This window comes from Eretmochelys imbricata, chromosome 10 (genome assembly GCF_965152235.1).
Source record: "Eretmochelys imbricata isolate rEreImb1 chromosome 10, rEreImb1.hap1, whole genome shotgun sequence".
In the NCBI taxonomy this organism is placed as follows: Eukaryota; Metazoa; Chordata; order Testudines; family Cheloniidae; genus Eretmochelys; species Eretmochelys imbricata.
In genome coordinates this window covers 47,348,334-47,372,341 of record NC_135581.1, presented here as the reverse complement: position 1 = coordinate 47,372,341, position 24,008 = coordinate 47,348,334, and the positions used below count along the sequence as shown (strand labels likewise).

Here is a 24,008-nt window from a genome sequence, read left to right as displayed (position 1 = left end):
AGGTTGGATCTGAATACACAGACGTACACCCACCCCTCTAATTCTGGATCAGGGTTGAATCCAAAGAGCAATGGGACCTTTTATTCTCCAGGATCTTGTTTGGCTTGGTGTACTCCAAAGATGATGGAATTCTCCTGAGAGAAGATTGCTGGATTTCAGCCTTCAACCTTCACCCGACACAGATCCAAGCACCGACTCTCCTCAGCCCACCTCTAGTTCGAACACTGAGCCTAATTCTTATCCAGCGCCCAAAGGGCTTTCTCTTACGATTTGAAGAGATTTGTTCTCATGCCGTTATGGAGCCCCATGTCCCTTTTCTCATTCTATGCCTGGCACTTTACTCCCAGGCTGTGAGGTTTATTATTTTATCTTTGTGTTACAAAGGTGGGCCTGAGTCAGTTCCGTAAATGGGGATGGCATATGGTGCTTTAGTGTAGTTAATCGTAGAATACCTGCTTCAATACAGCAGCATGTCCTTAATTATGACCATCTGAAACTCCACACTAGTTTAGCAAATTCTTTCCAGACAGAATTAGGAATAAAACTCCATTTTAACAGAGTGAGGAAATAGCTATAATATATTAACTTGTGAGTGTCTCAATTCATGAAATGTTTTTTTTATAGTGCCACAGCGCCGATCTGTGCACTTAAGAGTGCTGGCCTCTGAAAGTTGTTTCCAGGGCACGAGGATGAAGAGGACCAGAAATATTAATGAACATACCTCATCATTTAAAGAACTTGTGCAGTTTGCTGAAGTAGGTTTTCAAGTGCTCAGAAAATTATTCTGTTTACTCCAGCAAGGATTCCATTTATTGTTGTGTTTTAATAAGACTTTGAGGCTAGCAAGAAATTTGCTGCTGGGAGGGGAAAAAATAAGAGAAAGGGAAAGGAATAGAGCTGTGAGAAGATAAGAGCAGAGCACCAGGCATCAGTGAGCTTTCAAAGCACCCATCTACACTGCAGTCTAATCCATGCAGGATTAACCAGTTTTTATTAGATCTACACAAGAGGCGAGTGGATTACTCCAGGTAGCCAAAGAGCAGATGGTGGAGATTAGCTGACGGATGAGCCCTGGAGAGTAAAGAGTGAAATATTTTCTATATAATACAGTCTTTAGACCAATGATAGGTCTCTGGAAAGACCTATGTTAAGTAGTAGGGGCTTTATGCTAGAGTTAAAATCTTAGCATACATAATTTAGTGCATAATAAGGTTGGACACAACGCACTCATGAGGTATAGACAAATGGACAGTGCTCACAGATTCTAATGTTTTGTTTTTCATTTAGTAGATACAGTTGGAAAGAAGACTGTGTGATTTACTTAACAATATTCATATTTTTAATAGGCATGAAACACTCCCAGTTGTGTGGTCAAGGAATCTAAATGCCACTGTTTGCAAGATAACAAAATACCTGCACCTCTCAGAATGGAAGTTGGGCCTACGATGCATCACTATGGCTTAAGATTTTGTCATAGTAAAATTATGCGTAATTCACAGCACAATCACAGTAAAAACAGATAGTTTCACGCTATGGTCAGAGCAACTTTGTGGACCCTGCTGCTGTTTGCTTTGATATAGTCCTCTTTGGAACAGGTCTAGATCAAAGCTAACGAACTGTTAATCTGTGGCAACAAGGTCCACATAAATGGCAAAATTCACAGTTCTGTGCCAGTGATGATCACTGTGACATAATCATATCTTTATAGCCCCGCCTTTCGGAATTGGCTGGACACACGTAGAACATAAAACTCAAGACAGAGTGAGGAATCTCCAGACAAAAAGATAGAGAATGGGGGTTGCAGATTTGTGAGGAATTTAACTGTGTGAATACTTTATAGCCAATGAACTGTTGCTATTTTGAAGTAACACCCCCCTCACCCTACCTGCCAGCCAAAAAGCTACATTGGCATCCGATTTGCCTTTGGAAATGCTGACTCCACCAATGGGCCAGAGCAGATTGTAATCTCATATTGGTGAGAATCTACTGTGAATCCTTTGATTTCATTGGAGTTTCTCCAGAGTTAGAGCAGTATCTAAACTCTTGGCACCATTCGGCTAGCAGTCACAGGTTAAGTACAAACAATAATTAAATCAAGGTACCGTATTCTGCACAGCTTCTGTCATCGGTGGCAGCCATACTGATGCATTCTGTGTCATTTTACTGAGGATCAGTCACATTCATAGATTTTGGGCATGTAATAGAGAGGAGGGTTGGCTAAAGCTGTATGTTTGTGTTACTGCGTGTTTTAATAGGTTGCCTTTCTTACTATGAATACAGAAGGCGAAATAATCACTGTTAATGTCTACATTCTCAACCAGGGGACTAACAGACCACAAGGTTTGGTAGAATACATTTTAGACTAGCTATAATTAATTGCACAATATTTAAAATCTGATTAAGTATATAATAGGCTCAGTGAAGGCTTCCTTTCCTCCATAAGATATATACATTTTTATCATACCTTTATTTCACAGCCTTGTCAAAAGACAAACTGGCTGCTGCAGAATTATTTAAGTTGCATCCTTAAAAAGGAAACTTCTTTATTCTTGGTTGGCTTTGCTGGAAAAAAATCATTCATATCGGCATAATTCTTGCATATATATTTCATATACAGACATTATTAGACAGCTAAGAGAAGGGATTTTGATGGCCTGAAAAGCAGGGCAACTAGAAAACAAATAAGCTGTGGAATGTTGAGTCACTAAATTACAGGACCACCACTTGTCTGCTGCTACAGGTTTAAGACTTTGGGGAGCATTGATCAGGGAAGAAAGAAATTCCTCAACTTGATCAAAGGGGCCTGATTAGATTAAATGTGAACTAATTTCCGATTATGGTTTGGTGAAAATCTGGCCTCCCTACTTAAAGTGCTTTCAAAGTCTAAAATGTCTCTCTCTAAAAATAAGCATATTTCACCCCTATTCCTTCCCAGTAACATCCATTGCCTCGGAGTCAAAATATTTTTCTTTTAACCGCCGGGGCTATAAATTCCACCCAGGATCTGAAATTGAAGTTGTTGTTTTCTTCTGCATTTTATATCAGCAAATGTGACAGTGCAAATTTAGTTGACCACTGCACCGACAATGTGCAAGACGTCTGAATCCAACTTGCTCTCCCCTAGCTGCATGGGGTTTTCAGGGCCAACAGGAGCAAACACTTCGACATTAAAGTTGGGATTAGCAAGCAAGCCTGATCCCAATGAATTTCAAGGGAAGTTGGGTACTTCACTCCCTTAGCCTCTGGTTTTCAAAGGAGCCTAAAACCAGCAGATGACTTGATAATTTGAAGGGCCAAATCCTGGTCACACTACTTACATAAGCAATACCATTGAAGCAATGTTTCTAGTAACAAGATTTGGCCCTTACTATGCCAAAGAGTAGATCTGTTGAAAAACACTGCACCAGTTTTACAATCACTTTTCCCATCTGAACACCTTAAAAATATAGGGCTTGGAGTGTGGAACTCAGACCAGAGCTTTTGGAATGTACCAAAGTTTCACACTAAAAGGAAGGTCCACTACAATTCAAACAGGGCAAACTCCCAATACTGCCTTGGGGCCCTTGCTGTACAGTTACACACCAATACTGTCTTCCTCACAATACATCGAAGAATAAATGATTACAACACCATGTATTAGGAGAACCTGTTGTCTCTGAACCTAGGAGGGACGATAAGGACCGGGGGCCCCTCCTGGCTTCAGAGAATTTAAGTGCCAAATCAGCTAGTAACTTGCTACAATAAAAATAATTCCTGGGATTGGATGAACTGGTACCAGTCCTCGCTAGAGACAGCCACTACTAGCCACACATTAGCAACTGGAAGTATTAGCCACTGGAACTCCCAAGTTGTTAGGGATCTTCAGTTTTGCTCTTGACATTTTGGTAAGCTTGTTGGGGTTTTATTTTTTTTGCTGATGTTATTACATACACCTATCACCACAGTAATTTAAAAATCACCGTACACTACTTCACAGGGGAACACAAGCACACAGTTACTACCACACAGCACGAGTGTCCTGCAGGTCAACTCACAGCTTCTTCAAAATGAGAAAAGAGAATCAGAAAAAAGAAAAAGAAAAAAGAAACCAACCCTGTTCTAGAGTAAAGGGAAAAAATCAAGTATCTTACACTTCCCTTATTGAAATGCTTACACAGAACTGGCTCAGCAGTATTCTCCCTCTCCTCTCCCCACCTCCCCTCCCCACCCCACCTCAGGACAGAGTCTTCTGCTCACATCTCATTGGAATAGGTGTAGTTAGGAGTGGCAGAATACTGTGTTTCGTGCTGCATCGTGGCCCCTTGTGCAGCTCCGACTGCCGCGTTGTGCGCTGCCTGTTGTACATGCGGATTCTTCCAAGCTCCCGTGGTCCACTCTTCCTGTGCTTTGCTGAAACTCCCTCCACTGCCCCGGTAAAATTTATGCACCTGTTTATTTAGGCAGGGTAGAGAGAAAAGAAATCACTGATTCACAGAGGCGAGCCCCCAACTATTGTTTTTAATTGTCTGGCTCACCTGACAGAACCTAACACAAAAAGTGTCCAATCCCGAGAGGTGCTGAGCACTGGCAGCTCCCATTGACTTCATGGGCAGTTGTAGGTGCTCAACCCCTCAGGATCAGGACCGAAACCGACAGATGTTGGAACGACAGCCCTGGAGACGGGGACGCTCCACGCAACAGCCCTGGCGGTGCAACTCTTCTCACCAAAGAGGCTCAACCCTGACCTAATGGGACCCACTCTGATGGGTGAAAGCAGTTCGTCCTCCATCTCCATTTAGTTTTTGCGCTCTACATAGACGGCCAACAAGAGAAGCAAATTGACCAATTGGGACGGTAGTTCATGATGTGGGTGACTGTTCACTGGAAACCGTAATGAGACAATCAACTCAGTGCACATATGCCACCGATCAATCACCTGAAGGTAACTATGTTTGGTCACTATAGATTGGAACAGACAACCTACCCTATTACAAGTCTTCCCCAGAGTCATTCAGTCCCCTCTATATCTATATTCCTAAGGCAGGAAACAGGATAGAACGAAAGTTGCATTTCATCAGACACCTTTCACAAACACCTACCTCATTTTCTAACCTCAAGAGCTCCCGCCCATCTTGCTAACCTCAGAAAACTCATGTCTGTGCTTTGGGGGATTAGAGAAGTTGTAATTAAGACTGAGCAACCCACACATCAAAGACAGGAAAAAAATAACGTGAAGGCTTTAAAGATCTCGTTCCTAGCTCTAAAACAAAGATCACCATCAAGGAACCAATCACAGGGCAGCAGACCTCTGTAAGTGAGAATGAAGTTCAGGAACAGGAGAAACGGGAAGTTTGGGGCTTTAATGAAGACTTGAGTTTGGTTTATTTTAGATTCTTGCTAAACTTTTTAAAAATGCTAAAAATTTCTTACCAAACGTAAGAATTTCCCAAGGGAGCCCAAGCTATGCAAGCAAGCAACATTCCTATTTAAGTTATTCTTGCCCAGCTTCTAGGACGAACTGAGCAATAAGAGTTCTTGTCTGTTTTTTTTTTTAAATTCAGCAGCCCACAACCTGCATCTTGCCAGAGCCTAAGGAAACTCAAATATCAGGGGTCAAGTCCTGTCCTAGATCTGACAGCACTAGATTTGGAGAAGTTCTAAGTTTGGCAAAAACAGTTGTTTCAGCCCTAAATGCTACAGTGGCACCAGAAATTGTGAACAAAGGGTTGCTCCTAACAGACCAAAGCATGGAAAGTACCCAGTGGAGCTCTCTCTAGAAACACCATGAAGCAATGAACATCCCAGCTTGACCTCCTCCCCAAAAGGCCACCCAGAAAATGTCACAATTTCGGGTCGCTAATCCAGCACTCATACCATACTGAGGGCAATGAAGGAGAAGACTGCCACGACTGTAAACATGATGGTGGGGATAAGCATCACCACAGCTGCACCCACACTGGTCCCAAAGAAGGATATTGCTGCGATCCAGCCACTGCAGGGAGATGAAAAAGGGCTCTGGTTAAACAATGGCATTGTTGCAGCCATGCATATCCAGTAGCTATGTTTTTTTACCCATTGGCTTTGTATGCTGCAAGTGGCAAACCTCACTCTAAAATGATTCTTCTCCCAAACTCTTCAGTATCTTGGATGACCCTTTCCCTGGCTGACAAAAGATAATGCTAAGCCATTCCTGAAACCAGCAAGCACTTAAAGGACCACCCCAAAGCCTCCTAAAAGAACTAGATAAGTTCATGGAGGATAGGTCCATCACTGGCAATTATCCGGGATGGGCAGGGATGGTGTCCCTAGTCTCTGTTTGTCAGAAGCTGGAAATGGGCAACAGGGAATGGATCACTTGATGTTACCTGTTCTGTTCATTGCCTCTGGGGCACCTGGCATTGGCCACTGTCAGAAGACAGGATACTGGGCTAGGTGGACCTTTGGTCTGACCCAGTATGGTCTTTCTTATGTTCTTTTTATGTTCTACCTCCTTCCTCAGCCACATCACATCCTTCATCACCCTTCTCCTCCCACTCCACTAATGCACTCCTTCCCTACTCCCACTTCTACCCACTCAATGTCCTGAACTAACTGAGCCAGGGGACTCTGGAATGTTTTTGTTCCTCCATCCTAAGAGGAGTCAGGTGTGCCTAGCACCTGAAGAGAAGAAAGGTTGAATGTGACAGATTTTTGTCTTCCTTACCAGACTCCCCAGCCAGGGATCCCCACCGCCTGGATAATGCTGATCACCAGCTGGGCCATGAAGGTGAAGAAGAAAGCCATGAAGCTGAAAGAACTGTCTGTCCTATAAGAGAAACAACTTATCGCCATCCTCCTCCTCACTGCTACCCGTGTCTCAATCGGTACTCCAGCTGCACTCCAAATGGCAGCAAGGAAGCACTCGTCACCCTGAACACCCAGTATCTCTGCCACCAGCTCAGCTAAACAATCCCTTTTATTCCAGCAGAGATTTTTTTTTCCCCATGATGTGACGGAGGAGAATGGGGATGGATGGTCCAGTGCGAACAAGAGCTGCCCTCAAAGAATAGTCAGGATAGTGACATCACAGCATAAGGAAGGAGAAAGGAAAATGTGAGGGGCTCAAGCTGGGCAAACAGGCTTCTCTGGCCTTTAAGTTATGGCAGCAGGTAGATGGTAGGTCAGGTAGAGGGGGTCTGAAAGATGGTAAGAGTTTCACATTCAGCCATGTGAAGCAGTCTGTGCTAACTCAGAGGGCAGAGCTTCCCCAAGGCTCTATGGGTACGTCTACACAGGGACAAAAAACCCGTGACTGGCCTGACTCGGGCTTGCAGCGCTTCTGGGCTGAAAAATCTGCTGTGTAGGCATTTGGGCTCAGGCTGCAGCCAAAGCTCTGGAACCCTGTGAGGGGTGGATAGTCCAGCTGGGGCCCTAACATCCACACAGCAATTTTAAACCCCATAGCCTGAGCTCCATGAGCCTGAATCAGTTGACCTTGGCCTGCTGCAGCCATGCTCAGGTCTTTTATCCCTGTGTAGATGTACCCTATTTAGCTACATACATAGCCCTAATTACCATATTATTAGAGCACCTCATAGTTAGCAGATTTTATCCTCAACACCCTTGTGAAGCAGTGAAGTATTATCCCCATTTTGCAGCTAGGAAATGGACAAAGTCACACCAGTCTGTGTCTGACTGGGGAATTGAACCCAGCTCTCCTGAGTCCATGTGCAGTGCCCTATCCACTGGACCATCCTTCCTCCTCGCAAGCAGGGTGGACAAAAAGAAATCAATGATTTAAAAAAATAAATAAAATCTTTTTTTTATTTTGTTATTTAAATTAAAAATAAACCTGTTTAAAATGAAATTGGCTAAGGACTAAAGTTATTATAAGCTCTTAAAACATTTAAATAAAAAATAACTAAGCTAAATCCATAAGCCTGTATCAAAAACTGAGTTAAAGGCTGTTTTTCTGTATTAAGAAAGAATCAGGGGGACATCATCTAGCTTTTGAGGTCAAGCTTTATAAATATGGCACAGTAGGTCATGTACTGTATTAACAGCTTGTTTTGTTTAATAAAGTAATTTAATATGCTGTTCTGAGTGTTAAATTCAGTTCCAGTTACCATCACAATGCAGCTTGACACAAATCAAGAGCAAAAAGTAAATTCTCTGGCAAATATGCAATATACCATTTACCATTTTCTAAGATACTAAAATGTACAATGAATAAGAATCTGAAAATATGAAGCTATATAACTGCTTAAATACATGTATATAGTTATAGCATACCCTCCTAGGTAGCAAAAAAGATGTACCAAAACTAATGTAAAGGTTCTATTTAGTTGTAAGTGAACATGCTTTAATGGTTATACCAACCAATGAGAATGCACCTCTCTTTAGAAAATGACTGAAGTACAAATGGAAAAGTTGATTAAAATGATTAACTCAATGCTTTCCACTTGGTGATTTAAAATCACATTGATTTAAATCAGTCCACCCTGCTCTCAAGTAGGGAACTAATGAAGCATTCAGCAAGCTGCAGGGGACTGCTAGAATGGTGTACTTTACATTTGGTGATGCGTGGATTGCTCTAATCTGCACACATAACCAATACAAATACATGCTATCCACCCCCAAAAGGTTTGTAAAAGGAGCCTCTAGTAGAAAGAAAATATTCACCACCAAAAAAAAAAGTGTCAGATCTCCCCTGCAAGCTGGGGCTGCAGAGAACTGAGTTTCTGGAGCTAGTGTGTTCTCTAGTACAAAGAGAGGTCCACAGAGCCACATCTCTTGAGGTAAAGGGATAGTTGGATACCCAACAACTAGTGTAAACTGCCACAGCTCCATTGACTTCAATGGACCTTTGCAGCTTTACACCAGCTGAGGATCTGTCTTCAGGTTTCCTGCGAATGAATCTAGTGTCAGGAAAAAGGAATTTGAAAGAACCTCAACTTCCAGTACCTCTTCCCTCACACTTTTGCATCGTGGCCCAATGAGACCTGAAAGTCAAAGCATGAACCTTAGAATTAAAGGCCCTGATTCAGCAAGATACACAAGCATGTTCCTACTTTCTGTTGACTTCACCGGAACAAATCACATGCTTAAAATTAAGCGGGAGCTTAAGTACATTGCTAAATCAGAGTCAGAGAAGGAGCTGTTTAGCTGCTCCCTCCTCTTTCTCTCGGGACTGAAGAACCCTTTGGTTATTGACTCAATGCAGAGGATCCTAGAGTCAGAGAAGCGTGCTGTAAATGCTAGGATTGCTGGAACCCTGTAGTTCTTAGCTGGAACGAGGGGGCTGTGATGTTAGGAAGAAGCACTTGCAACTCATCTAAATATTGACCTATCTTCCCATCTCCAGTTCTAGAATCAGAGAAGGGCTCTCAGAGTTTCTCTGATCCCCAAGGCATTTCTCTTTAGGAGCCTCCACATTCTGCAGCAAAAGCACAAAGTCTGTCAACTTGACAGAAACAGAGCTGGAATGTATCCATTCATTATGCACTGTACCTGTGGACTCTAGTTCAAGTTACCATGTGATAGAACACAGCATTCAAAGTTTTCTGTTCACATATACTTCCCAATCTCCCATGACTCACTGTCAAGAACTCCACTCAGAGAGAAAATATATATTTGATATATTAGTCTTTATGGAGAGCTGAGATCTTAATCCTGAAATCCAAGTTTTCAAGGTAGGAAAGTAAAGTTAAAGGTGGGAAGGGAAGGGAAGGATTCCCAAATAGAGGTGACCAAGCCTAAGCATTGGTTATTCATGAGAAGAAAGGAGAAAGACATTGAGAAGCTGTGCCCAGCTGTGACCACTTACTTGAAGGCTTTGTAAATAGGTCTAAACCAGCAGACATAGGAGCAGGGTGTAAAGAGCAGGAGCCAGAGAATTGCCAGTCCAAAATTAACAGCTGCACCGCCTCCAATCAGCCATGCGAGGCAGCCAATCAGATTCACTGCCAAGGTGATGCTGTTCACTGCAAACATATACATACAGACACACAGAGGGAGCAAAGTAGCACACTGCAAGAAAGTAAGCTATGACTGAAGGGGCCCTTCAGATGGCTACGTCCATGGGGTTCAGAAATGTTCAGGCAGGTTTAATCAAAGGGTGGGATTTTGTCTTCAGTTTTATTCTTCTTCTCCCGTCTATAATTGTCACAGTTACTACACCCAACAGGCTCCCTGGAGCAATGGTTCCAAGCTAGCCGGAGCAGGCTGGCATCTATGAACCTTGGCCCAATTGTGGGTTCCCTGCATATGTCACCCATTACAGGAGGTGAGAGTCTGGGGGTGGCGGAAAAGTACAATCATCTACGAGTTGGAGTAACTGAAACACAATTATCTTCTCTCTTGCCACCAAAGGATGATAATGAGAGAAGTAAAGGAAACTCCTCACTTGCCACCAGCAATGGCTTCTAAAGGGAGTGAGCTGCCAGGCGAGCTGGACCAAGCAGCCAAGCTGCCTTTCCCAGGACAAATCTGCTTGAGCCATTGGACACCAACTGACTGATTCTGAGAACTGAAGTCACAAGTTCCTGGCTGGTCTATGGCACATCCAGATCAGTTCAACAGGAAAAATATTTCTCCAATAAGATACTAGGACGCTAAGTGATACAGGCCTACTAAAATGAAGGGAACCCTACCAGAGACTAGACAATGCAGAGGAGAATCTGTCATCTGCATTCCTGTGCCTCAGAACTTCAGGATGAATCTTTGTTTCAATCAAAATTAACGCCCTCCCACCAACCAATGTAATGGAGCAGCCAGCTGGGATGCTTCGCTGTACAAGATGAAAATGTTCAGCCAACCCAGTGATCTGACTGGCAGGACATCCACATGTGCATTACATCATGCAGCACTCAAGGACATCCCCTCACTGTCTGAGGCCCCCCCAGCTTTTTTTTTTTTTTTCTTCCAGGGGATGGTTTGGACTCCTTTCTGACACGTCTTCTCCCCAGGAAACAGGCTCACCTAAAGGGTCTCCTTGGACAGCACGTTAATAGAAACAATCTCAGCAAGTTCAACAGAGATGTGGTGTTTGTGCTTTTGCTTTTCAAGGCTTGAGAACAAAAAGGGGCCTATTAAATACAAGTGTAATGAGTGCAGCCAAATCAGGGATGGGGCATCAAAGTGACTGCACACCTCCCTCCCGGCACCCAGCAAAATACACTTAACAGAATAATTTGTCAATTTCACTATAACAGCCTCCCTGAATGAGGAAGGGGAAAGCCAGCACAGCTCCAGACTCCTAGCAGGACACAGAACCAAAGCTGAAAACTGAGCAAGGCAGCAGGGTGGGAAGTCCATTGGAGGAGATAGATGTATGAGTTAAAAGCACAAGCACCCAGTCCCTTTGGTGCTGATTCAGCTCCTTCTAACCTGCACTTGGAGCACACACCATTCCCCAGGGAAGGCTGCTTCAGTGCAACACTCCATTTTGCTTTCAATGTTCAGAGAGAACACCTGATAAGGAACAGAGGTCATCTTAAAGGCAGGGGCTGCCCGGCGCCCGCTCCCAAGGACCCTGTATGTGTCATCCAATCACCCAGTAGTATCCCCCCCGCAAGGAGGAGGATGGAAATGTTCATTAACAGCTGCTCCTCTCCCTGCTTCCATCCCACCCCATCTCAGAACTTCTAGCTAAAAAAATCATCTGCACTGTTCTGGTTTACATAGCAGCAAACTCAACAGTAAAGCTTCAGAAACAGCGTGGGTGTGGGGAGGGAAGGGAGGGACACAGATGGAACAATCTTTGATCTCATTTAAAAAAGGGTAGTGACTTCAGTCACTAGGACTGTCACCGCTACCCAGAAGTCCTCAATTTAGGCACAGGTCAGGTGGAGTAGCCATGCAAGCTTCTCCGCCAGGAGTGCTGTAACCTCAACCTGGAGGGATTTCCTCTGGGAACAAGTTTAGTTTCCAAGGGCCATTCAATCCTTGGCTTCTCCACTGGGCTAGCCAGTAAAGGGGCCAAATCATGCCAAATGCAGAGGTGGTTTCTCAGAAGTGGATTTCTGATTAAACATTTCCTGCATACCCCAATTTGTTCGGGCAGTTGTGACACTGACTCTCAGCATTGGCCGGGTTTCCTAAGCTCCATACCAGGCTTCAGAAGGGGGAAAAAAAACACACCTGAAGGAAGAGCAGCCCAAAGGGGGTGTAAAACCTATTCTCTTCCCCTCATAGGGAAGCCTGCCACTCTGTCTGCTTTACTTGTCCACAGGTCAAACTAGTAGATGGTCCCTATCCAAGGGAAATCTATTCCAGCTGCCAGCTAGTTGCATCAGTGGCATTAGGAACTACCCAAGGGACCACAGCTTGGCGGAGAGCACATCACACAGCAGCTGCAGAAGGGGTGGGTGAGGTTTGGCTCTGAGGAAAGCCTCAAGCACCTGCACCTTGGGGAGCAGGGTACTGCAGAGGTTATACTTTTTGGCTGGGTGAAAAAGACCGCACTTTGCATCAGTGGCCCTGTACACATTAATTTAAAGTGGCATTTCAGCTTCAGAGGCAGCCATGCTGCTTTGGGCTGGATGTGGAATTTGCAAACTGGGAAATGGGGGAGTAGTGACCTAAAACACCGGGCTGGAGGACAGCTCCATGGCTTCCACCTCAATCTGGCTCAAATTCCTGACTCAGGAGGGCCCTGGCAGGAGTCTGGGTGGTGAAAAAAAAAGAGGCTCTCCATTTGCAGAAACCTTGCATGGGTTTTTTGGCAGAGAAGGGAGCATCCAAGCACAGATATCGCTGCAATATAAAACTCAGAAGTGTGCTGGCATTTCCCAAGTGATGAGCTCTCTGGCTGAGGGAGCCTGACAGGGAGAAAATCAGAGCAGTAAATCCTTCAGCAAAGAGAAGCTTGTTGGCTGATCTGTTCCACCTCAGGGCAGGCTCTGTGAGGGAGCAGAGTTGATGAGTGGTCTATGGTTTGTGACGTGCACGTGATCACCTAGAGCAGGGGCGGGCAAACTTTTTGGCCTGAGGGCCACATCAGGTTTCCGAAATTGTTTGGAGGGCCGGTTAGGGGAGGCTGTACCCGCTCCCATCCAACCCTGCCCTGCTTCTTGCCCCCTGACAGCCCCACCAGGACTCCTGCCCCATCCAACTCCCTTTGTCCCCTGATGGCCCCCCCAGGACTCCTGCCCCATGCACACACACCCCCCACTCCCTGTCCCCTGACCAACCCTGGAACCCCTGCCCCTGACTGCTCCCAGCCGCCCCATCCAACCTCTCCTCTCCTTCCTGACTGCCCCCCTGGGATGCCTGCCCCGTCCAACCACCCCTGTTCACAACCCCTGCCCTCTGACTGCCCTGACCCCTATCCACCCCCCCATCCCCTGACCACCACCCGGAACTCCCCTGCCCTCTATCCAATCCCCTCCCTGCTCCCTGACTGCGCTGCCCAGAGCGCCAGGACAGGCAGCCACACTGCCCAGCTGGAGCCAGCCAAGCCACCGCGCAGCATAGAGCTGCTGCTAGAGCACTGCGCCACTGGCTGAGGCTGCGGGGCAGGGGAAACAGCAGGGGAGGGGCTGGGGGCTAGCCTCCTGGGCCAGGCACTTAGGGGCCGAGCAGGAGGGTCCCGCAGGCCAGATGTGGCCCGTGGGAATAGTTTGCCCACCTCTGACCTAGAGGGTTGGGGAGGACTCCCTGAGACGAGTTCTATGACTGGCGCCAGCAGAGTTAAAGCTAGAGATGAGCTCAAGCCTTTCAGAAAACCAGATCCCAATGGGAACCCAAACACTGTGACTGGGGCCTCTTTATAATGGCCCAGCCCAGAACCCCACTCCCCAGATATGGAGAAGCTGAGATTTGGAGCTGAATGACAGGACCCAGATCCCATCACTAGTTTAAACCTCTTCGGAAATATGCAAGAGGCAAAAAGTCCCTAGACTCTGGGGCAGGATGATGTTTCCCTTAGTGCCACTCTGTTCTTTACACTAACACTTCTAGAGAAGAGCATTCAGAGAAGCAGGCATGAGCATTTCTCTCTCGACCCATCTGATCCTTTCCCCTCCTGCAGACACAGGGTGCCTGCCCCAGGGATGACTCACACATCCAGAGGTAGTAAAGGCGCTTGGCCATGGTGCGATGCTGTGGTGGAATGTCATCATCAAAATCCTGGTAGAAACATGGCTTCAAGGGGATGAATCTTGGAAGCGGAGGAAAATTGTTCACCTTTTCTATGACAAGAGATAAAATATGTATCACTGAACAGAACCCAAAGCAAGTCTCCGTTCCTCCAAACTGATCTGATGTTGCTGATTGGTTAAAGTGCTGATCTAACCTGAGCAGTGACTTTGAAAGTGGCCTAGTGGGATTACGTGTTTGTGTCTCACCGATTTCCAGATCAGATTTGCTCAGTTTATAAGTAAAAAAAGATGATTTCCCCTCATTGCCAGCCTTGCAACTCAGTCTGAGCTCTGACAGTCCAGCTGGGCTCTTTCTTTCCACACACAATCACCAGGAATAAAGATCATGCAGACCAAATTATACCCTTTGTGACACATGAGCCCACTGAAGCCAATATGTTACCTTCATTAAAGCACTAAGCCCTTTAATAGAAAAAAGGGTTCTACAAGAGCCAGCAGAGATTTTCCTTACCTGCCATGGTGTCTGTCTGTCTCTACTCCGCAGCTAAGTTAGTGAACAGCTCGCACCTCTGCCAAAACTGGAAGAAATCAAAAGACAGTAACGACATTAAGGAAACAGACACTGAGAACAACAGGAAATAATGTTTCCTCTACGTTCAACCACCTCCCAGGATTTACTCTGTTACCGGAAGTTCAAATGTCCTAACACCATAATCCTTCCCCACCATCCCACTGATTCAAGCCTGGGGAAATTCATGTAGTCTCTTGGCATTTCTCCAATGTATATCCTCTCCAAATTAAGGGAGTATATTGAATCCTCTCCGGCCTCCTCCTCTCCCCCTCCAAAAACCGCAACAACAACAAAACAATTGCCTTCGCTGCGACAGTACCTGGGATGATCCTCAGACAGAAAGATCCCAGTTACCTTCAATCAACATGAAAATAACCCCCAGTACAGCAAATCACCCCTTTACAGAAATAACTGGCTCCCAGGGACAGTGCTATAATAAGGCATGGTTGAATTTCCCATTGTTTATGCTATATTTTGTGTGTGTGTGTATATATCCCTTCATTTTCGATTTTTATTTAATTTTTCCTCGGAATTTATCTGTGTTTATTATTACAACAGCAAAAACAGGTGCAAAAAACTCTTAATTTTTCTAGGCAAATATCGGGGTTTATTTTGGTCGATGGAAGGACGGGGGGAAAGTATTCAGTAGATTAATGCTTTGATTAACAGAATTCAGTGTGGTTTGCTGCAGAACTAAAACAGAACTCAAAACAGAATGCCACCTCTGAGTTTAAGAAAACAATATATCTCTAATCCCCAACAAACAGTTTACTGTTGCAGACTTAGAACTATTAGCCTATAAATATTTACATTTAATAATTGCGCCACACCATTTGAGGCACATATACTCAACTTCATCCTTTTCTCCAGTTTGTTTTTTTAAACTTTCAAATATTTCCTTGAGTTCTGAAATGTATTCTGATACAGATTTTTGTTTTCTTCCCATTTTAGTGTGTCAGATCTTTACAACATTATCTGCTAACAGCTTGAAATGTGTACATGGTAGGCATGAGATTCATCAGTTTGTTCAGGTTTTCTTGCACTTCAGAGCTTGTGTGCATGCCTGTTTGTTTATTGTGTTTATCTTCTAGACTAACACATAGCCTTCCTTCAACAGGCAGCTTTGCATATATACGCAGACTAATACATTATCATAATACATATATCTCATTCATATATCGTAATACATATATCTCATTCAATATATTGTATGTTTTCCTAAAAAACAAGTTATTTTTTATATATTTGAATGATCCAAAAGTAGGGTGAAAATCAAAAATACTTTTTGTAAAACCTGGGATTTTTGGGGGGTAAAAAACGGGTAAACTGTAAATGAAGGGGCTTATATATTAGACACACGTCTCTACAGTATTTATGCATATACGCAGATCTATTGTTCACCCCTGGGAAAGCCATTAGTGTAGCCCACTGGCTACAAAGGCCTAAAACACGTGTTCCAACTAAAGTGCTGGCTGCAGCCAGAAGAGTAAAAGCAGATTCAGCAATGTGGGGCAAGGAGAGGCTTAGGCCTGGTCTACACTAGCCTGGTAAATCAATCTAATTTATGCAACTTCAGTTACATACTGAAGTAACTGAAGTCGACGTAATTAGATCCATTTATCGCAGTGGCTTCACTGCACTGTGTTAACGGGAAAGCGTCTCCTGTGGACTTCCCTTGTGTTTCTCAGGGAGGTGGAATACACAAATCGATGGGAGAGTGCTTTCCCATCGATTTAGCGTGTCTTCACCAGACCCTTCATCAATTGCAGCAGTGTGGATCTACCGATAAGTGTAGACGCCCTCCTACTCAAGTGGCCTATATCCACCTGTAGTCTATTCCAAGGAGAGACAATCAGGCTGGAGAGCAGGACAGAGACACATTCAAAACACCGAGCCCACCACTCTCTAATCCATGGGAGTAGTCCAGTGAAGCACCAGGGAGCACATTGTTCAGTGTTTGCTAGAAGCTGGGAATGGGTGACAGGGGATGGATCACTTGATGATTACCTGAGCCGTTCATTCCCTCAGGGGCACCTGACATTGGCCACTGTCAGAACACAGGATACTGGGCTTGACGGATCTTTGGTCTAACCTAGTGTGGCCATTATTATAGCTCTCTGGGAACAACCAGCTCAGCTCTTGTAGCTTGTCATGGAGTCACCGAGCAATGCTCTGGAACTACTCCATACGAAGCCAGTCAGGACTCTGGGGGAGCATGCCTCCTCTCTGTGAGCATACTGTCTCCAGGACAAGAAGCTTACACAGCTTTGATCTTCCTGAGTCTGACCTCGGAGCATTCAGCATCTCCTTCCACACCTTGCGCTTCCCACAGCGAGTCCGCACAGGCAGGGCTCCTGGAGAAGCCAGTGGGTCCTGCACCCCAATTCCGCAGTCAGACGTGACTCTCAGCCAGCCAGTAAAACAGAAGGTTTATTAGACAACAGGAACATGGTCCAAAACAGAGCTTGTAGGTACAGGAAACAGGAGCCCTAAGTCAGGTCCATCTTGGGGCCAAGGAGGCCAGAGCCCCATCTGGGCCCCCCTCCATTTCCCCAGCCAGCTCCATACTGAAACTCTCCAGCCCCTCCTCTGGCTTTTGTCTCTTTCCTGGGCCAGGAGGCCATCTGATCTCTTTGTTCTCCAACACCTTCAGTTGGCACCTTGCAGGGGAGGGGCCCAGGCCATCAGTTGCCAGGAGACAGGGTGTCGGCCATTCTCTGTGCAGACAGCATCACACTGTCCCTCTAGGGCTCTGCAACAATCACACAGCTTATCCCCCCGCCAAGATACTTAAGAACTGCATAGGGGAAACTGAGGCACCCATACAATATTCAGAGAAAACATTATGAATATTCCCACTTCATCACATCGCTACACAACAATCACAAGTTTGGGTTTGTATTTTCCTAGAGACGGGTAAGAATCAAAGCCCAGACTGTGAGTAGTTTGAAATCCTGATCCAGGGACATGCTGTGGCATAGGATATCACCAGAATAAGACAATGAGCAGTGGGAAGCAACACAAAGTTGTATCATCCTCAACTTACTTGCATTCAGAAATTAAAGTGCTTGGGAACGTTTTTGCTTTATAAAGTGCACCAAGTTCTGGGCACATGCAGAGTTTAAAAAACAATACACTGTAAAATAAATGAATAAATCTCAAATGCCTTACACTAGGCCCTGAAGGTCAGCAGACTTGGGCTTGGTTAGAGCAACTGGGGGAGGAGGTGGGGAAGGAGGAAAAGGAATGAGAATTCTAGAGTCAAGGGCCATCCACTTAGAACACCATGTCCCCAGGCATTTAAAGGTATGGGCTGACTGCTCAAGGACCCATAGTGACCTCAGCTACTACTGCTGTGCATAGGGAAGGAAAGTCTCTCTCAGGAAATTAGATTAATAGATCTACAGGCACACACAGGGTATTAGAAATTAGTATAAGCACCATGAACTGCACCCAGAAGGCAGAGCATTTGTCAGAACACCGGTTTAATATACACACCAAGGTTGCCAAATAGGTCAGTCGCCACATGGAGCATGTGTCTGCTGAAGTTGTAGAGCTCTGAACTAACTGCATCACAGCTCAAATAGTCTAGCTCCCACAACGTCCTCATATGTACACTGAGAAAGAAATGGGAGCACACAGACCCTTGACTAGAACCCCACTTAAGCCTGCACATGAGCCCACAAGACAGGTAAGCCATTGCTTCAAAACACCTTCTGGGATCCTTCCAGAGAGGAAAACCGGAAGCACTCAAGAGTGGTACTATCCACCCAATCACCGCTTTCAGTCAGCTAAACAAAACCTCACAGATAATGGTACCAAAGGCTGCAGGCAGATCTAAAAGAAGCAGGATAGAAACCTGCCCTTTGACCATCATTAGGCAGAGTTTGCTCACCAACTAGGCTGCAGTAGTGTCAATTGCATGTCACACTACCCAACCCAAAAGCCAGATTGAAAGGGATCAAGGAAATCTAAGGGACTCCAGGTGATACCAAAGCTGCACTAGCGAGATTCTTAATTGTAGCAGAGGCCTAACCACCACTCACTCGAGTTACACTGACACCTTGCCCTCTCACAGGGAGGCATTATTCTCAATAACAGACCTGGTACCTGTTTAATTTCACTAACAATGAGGGACATATGTTCATCTTGTAGGTCTCTGTCTGAAGCTCTCCCAGTGTATCTCCTTGGTGAGCTTCAAAGTGATAGTGCTTAAATGCTATAAAAAAACCCCATAAATAGATATGTACAAATAGCACCTTATTATTAAGTCCTTGTACCAATGACAAGCTGGACCTAAATTTTGCAGCAAGACAGCTTCATTAACATTTGTAAAAAAGTGAGGTTTCATTGAATTAAGTATGGAAATAAATAAGTCAGTTCCGCAGCTCCCGTATTATTTGGATAAGAAGCTCAATTGGATACCATCTCCACGTTTTCAATTTTTACCATGCTGTAGATTTTTGAATCTACAAGAAGAGGAGAAGAGGTAGACAGAAGAAGAGATGGACTGACAACATAAAAGAGTGGACAGCAATGGACTGTGCGGAGACTCAAGCACTGATACACAATCGTCACGAGTGGAGACAATTGGTTGATTGCTCATCAGTGATGGTGCCCCAACGACCAATGTGGTTATTGGAGTGATGATGAGATTTTTGCATAGAAAACAGAAGAGCATCACAGAATGTGCCAGGGGAAAGTGAGGTCCTGATAGCTGGTGCTTTTGGCACCCAGGAGGATGCAAAAGAAAGTCTGGCATTGGGGATAACACACACTGCTTCGGCATTTCTGCCAAGATGAGTAGCTGAGGCCTCTGACTGCATGTGCCCAAAACACAAGACACACTGGGCCTGATTTTTAAAAATAGATGAGCACACATAGCTCCACTTGCAGACAGTGGGAGTCGGCGCTACTCAGCAATTCCAAAAGATCAGCCCCAAGGGTGCTCAAGTTAAGTGCCCCATCACTGATGCACAGAAAATTAGCAAACGTTTACAAAAACCCTAGCACACAAATCTGTAAAGCCCCTTTAGTGATCAAACCCAAGTATGGGGCTTAAACTGACACTAAGTCACTTTCACATAAACAAAGTCACCCAACACAACCATCCAAACCCAGTCTATTGTCTCCTTCACCTGCACATCTAGTACAGCTATTAAGTTCATGCTCGGACAGTCAGCTTGCTGAATATTCTAGTCCCTCTGTTATTATTTGTGGTAAAAGTGCAGTTGAGACAGGGTCATTTTCACCAATGGGGCCTATCTAGCCCTCCATGCGCACAGACAAGGCCCATTAGGTTAACTAAGAGCGATGAAAAGTTAAACAAATACACGACACATATTTGGGACAATATCCTAGCCCTCCTGGAGCCAATGGACATTTTGCCATTGACTTTAATTGGACCACCATTTGGCCTTCATAAAAAAAAGTAACAGACATTTTCTCTTTATGAAGTGAAATTCCCACTACTGCCTGCAGATCAGCTGCATGTGGGCTCCACATTCTCAACATCAGGGCCCGGTTTTGCTGTATAGACAATACTATACACAAAAAAGCACTCTCTGAATCTATCCTAAACATTTATCTGACATGGCTAACACCTCCAGCTCCCTAAAATGTGACATACTGGGTGGTAATAGGGCTTACACTAATTCACACTTTCCCCTTGATAGAGAAACACATACAAGTGAGAAAAAGGACCATAAAAATACGCAGGTACAATATCTTCTCCCACAACCCTGCCATTCATCTTCAGGGAGGACTGTGGTGGAGATTTCACTGGAATATTCAACTCCTCTCTCTCCTGCAATAGGGAGGTCTGTGGCGAGAGTCACTGGGATATTAACCCACCTCCCACATGCAGTAGGCACAGAGTCCCAGTGTATTTCAACTGGGGAGCGTTAATTCACCCGCCTACCACTTTAGGAAGGAATTTTCTCTTGCATTGTAATTGGAGCTGGAATCAAGACACAAGACTCACATCTGGTTAGCCAGTGCCCCAGCATGATAAGGCATTCAGATCTAGGGTTTTGGTTCAGCACATTATAAAGATGGACAAAATACAAATCCAAGTTCCAATTTCAAAACACCGCACAACATCAGCAAAGTAGGTTTCCTCCGCTTGGGCTCATCTTTCATTGCAATACACATGACAGTTACTCACTGCATGTTAATAAACAAGCCAGTTGGGCATTCCACTGATCAGGTCACTGTGCAGAAGGCAATCAGGCCTTCCAAAAAAAAATCCCTGCACACTGAGAGAGAGAGAGAGAGATTAAGTGGTGGAAGGCCCCTTTGCATGTGCACACACACCCACAGAGGGGGACAGAAGGCCCCTTTGCATACACACACCTGCAAAGGTATTTTTGTTCGTTGCATGTATGTGCACTTGCACACACGCACAAGAGGAGTGGTGGGTGGCCCCTTTGCATGCATGCACATACAAGGGAGACCCTGCCGAACGCGCGCACACACACACACACACACAGGGGAAATGGACGGCCCGTTCGCATGCGTGCTGGTGCACACATACACAGGGGGTGGGCGGCATATTGGCAGACACGCTCCCGCACGGACTGGGGACTGCACGGCCCCTTCTGGGTGCCTGCATGCAGATGAGCTGGGGGGGCACAAGACACCCCCCCCGGGCACGGACGCGCACCCACGGGTGGGGGGGCGCAAGGCCCCTTGGCACTGGCGCGCACCGACGGGTAGGGGGGTGCAGGGCCCCTTGGCACGCGCATACTGGCAGCGGCACAGGGGCAGCCCCAGCCCCAGCAATGCTCGGCCAGCGGGGCTGGAGCCGCCGGGGCCCGGCTGACGTCACGACGAGGCTGACAGGGCCCGCGGGACTCACCTCCCTGCAGCGCCCGTGCAGTGCAGAGCGTCAGGCCCCGCAGCCCTTCCCCGTCCCGGGCAGGAAGCTCCGGTTCCGCGCCCCACAGCCGCCGCCGCCGCCTCCTGCCGCAGCGACCGCGGCTCGCGCCTGGCTCCGCCCACTCACGCGCCCACCCCCGCCAGGGGCGGGGCCCGCAACTCTCGCGAGACCCAGAGCAGCCTGGCGGCCGCTGTCCAAAGTCCTGAGCCCGGTGGCGGCGCGGAGTGCGATCCCCACAGCCCGGGCTGGCTCCGGCGGCGCCCAGCGCGAGGGGAAGGGGGCGCAGGGGGGACCAGGCTCTAATCTCTGAGACGGGAGGGTCCCCCAGGCGCTAGGGCACAGGGGGTACCGGGCTCTAAGGGGGGCAGAGGTGACCAGGCTCTGAGGAGGGTGGGGTGCCCCAGGCTCTAGGGGGGAGAGGGTACTGGGCTCTGAGGGGGGCAGGAGGGACCAGGGTCTTATTGGGTTGGGGTGCCCCAGGCCCTTGGGGTGCCCCAGGCTGTGAGAGGGGCAGGAGGGCCAAGCTGTGGGTGGAGCAGGGGGCCCCTGGCCCTAAGCGGAGCAGGGAGTACAGAAGGGCCCACTGGTCTAGGGGTGTCAGGCTTTAAGATAGGCAGGGCAGGCTGGAGGCCCCAAAATTATACCACTACAGGATTCTCCAGTATCTTTCAATCTGTTTAGTTTATCAAAAAGAAGACTGAGAGATTACTTGATTATAAGGTATAAATACATTCATGGGGACTGTGAAACTTAATTCCATCACATTTATAAATGGTTTTTAAGATTTTCAGATGGAAGGTGCCATAGAAAATCAATGTATTATTATTAATAATACAACAACGATCAAAATTATTGAAATATGTATTTAGAGTCCTCAAACACCACAGCAACACTAATGTAACATGTAGTGTTTGCACCATTCATGTTGATTGCTGTTGATTATTTTATTTTATTTTTGTAATTGTGATTTGGTGTTTAATCAAACAGAGATAAACAGCTCAGACAATAGGAACTATAACAACTCACACACATATTCAGTGACTTTATGAAATGCTTCCATTGGAACTATGCAGCAGCATAATACTTAACTCACTTCTTCTGACAGCAGTGCAATTCCTAGGCAGAGATAAAAATAGTAGGCATGACACACAAAGTAGTCATTTTTCAGAGTGGTAGCCATGTTAGTCTGTATCAGCAGAAAGAACGAGGAGCACTTGTGACACCTTAGAGACTAACAAATTTATTTGAGCATAAGTTTTCGTGGGCTAAAGCCCACTTCATCAGATGCATGTAGTGGAAAATATAGTAGGAAGATATATATACACACAGAGAACATGAAAAAATGGGGGTTGCCATACCAGCTCTAACTAGACCAATCAATTAAGGTGCACTATTATCAGCAGGAGAAAAAAAACTTTTGTAGTGATAATCATTTCAAACAGTTGACAGCCCATTTCAAACAGTTGACAAGAAGGTGTGAGTAACAGTAGGGGGAAAATTAGCATGGGGAATTAGTTTTTACTTTGTGTAATGACCCATCCACTCCCAGTCTTTATTCAAGCCTAATTTAATGATGTCCAGTTTGCAGATTAATTCCAGTTCTGCTGTTTCTCGTTGGAGTCTGTTTTGAAGTTTTTTTGTTGAAGAATTGTGACCTTTAGGTCTGTGATCGAGTGACCAAAGAGATTGAAGTATTCTCCAACTGGTTTTTCAATGTTATAATTCTTGACATCTGATTTGTGTCCATTTATTCTTTTACATAGAGACTGTCCTGTTTGACCAATATACATGGCAGAGGGGCATTGCTGGCACATGATGGCATATATCACATTGGTAGATGTGCAGATGAACGAGCCTCTGATAGTGTGGCTGATGTGATTAGGTCCTATGATGGTGTCTCTTGAATAGATATGTGGGCACAGTTGATAACGGGCTTTGTTGGAAGGATAGGATCCTGGGTTAGTGTTTTTGTTGTGTCATGTGTGGTTGCTCGTGCATATTTGCTTCAGGTTGGGAGGCTGTCTGTAAGCGAGGACTAGCCTGTCTCCCAAGATCTGTGAGAGTGAGGGATCGTCCTTCAGGATAGGTTGTAGATCCTTGATGATGCACTGGAGAGGTTTTAGTTGGAGGCTGACAGTGACGACTAGTGGAGTTCTGTTACTTTCTTTGTTGGGCCTGTCCTGTAGTAGGTGACTTCTGGGTACTCTTCTGGCTCTGTCAATTTGTTTCTTCACTTCAGAAGGTGGGTATTGTAGTTGTAAGAACACTTGATAGAGATCTTATAGGTGTTTGCCTCTGTCTGAGGGGTTGGAGCAAATGCGGTTGTATCTTAGAGCTTGGCTGTAGACAATGGATTGTGTGGTGTGGTCTGGATGAAAGCTGGAGGCATGTAAGTAAGTATAGCGGTCAGTAGGTTTCCAGTATAGGGTGGTGTTTATGTGACCATCACTTATTAGCACTGTAGAGTCCAGGAAGTGGACTGGTCCAGGCTGAGGTT

The 24,008-nt window shown here is 45.7% G+C and overlaps 2 protein-coding genes across 2 annotated transcripts in view; both read right to left on the bottom strand.

Moving 5' to 3' along the window:
- The window catches only part of PPCDC (phosphopantothenoylcysteine decarboxylase), a 69,370-nt gene extending 65,116 nt beyond the window's left edge, over positions 1-4,254 (bottom strand). The window contains exon 1 of the mRNA XM_077828519.1: positions 4,237-4,254. The gene's annotated coding sequence lies outside the window, so the exon portion shown is untranslated. The remainder of the gene's footprint in view (positions 1-4,236) is intronic.
- On the bottom strand, positions 1,317-21,622 carry SCAMP5 (secretory carrier membrane protein 5). Its single transcript, XM_077828527.1, has 7 exons — positions 21,491-21,622; positions 14,572-14,638; positions 14,022-14,150; positions 9,785-9,941; positions 6,683-6,784; positions 5,854-5,971; positions 1,317-4,427 (listed from the first exon to the last, which is right to left on the bottom strand). Exons 2-7 carry the CDS (start codon positions 14,576-14,578, stop codon positions 4,233-4,235), a joined length of 708 nt encoding a protein of 235 aa, XP_077684653.1. The 5' UTR covers positions 14,579-14,638; positions 21,491-21,622; the 3' UTR covers positions 1,317-4,232.
- Between the last annotated feature and the right edge of the window lie 2,386 nt (positions 21,623-24,008).

Bases quoted from the DNA above. Each gene is read 5' to 3' on its own strand.
- SCAMP5 (XM_077828527.1), bottom strand. The intron at 5,972-6,682 runs GTAAGGAAGACA...ATCTCCCTGCAG, and splicing joins ATCCCTGGCTGGGGAGTCTG to TGGCTGGATCGCAGCAATAT. The intron at 4,428-5,853 runs GTATGAGTGCTG...CTAAATAAACAG, and splicing joins CCTTCATTGCCCTCAGTATG to GTGCATAAATTTTACCGGGG.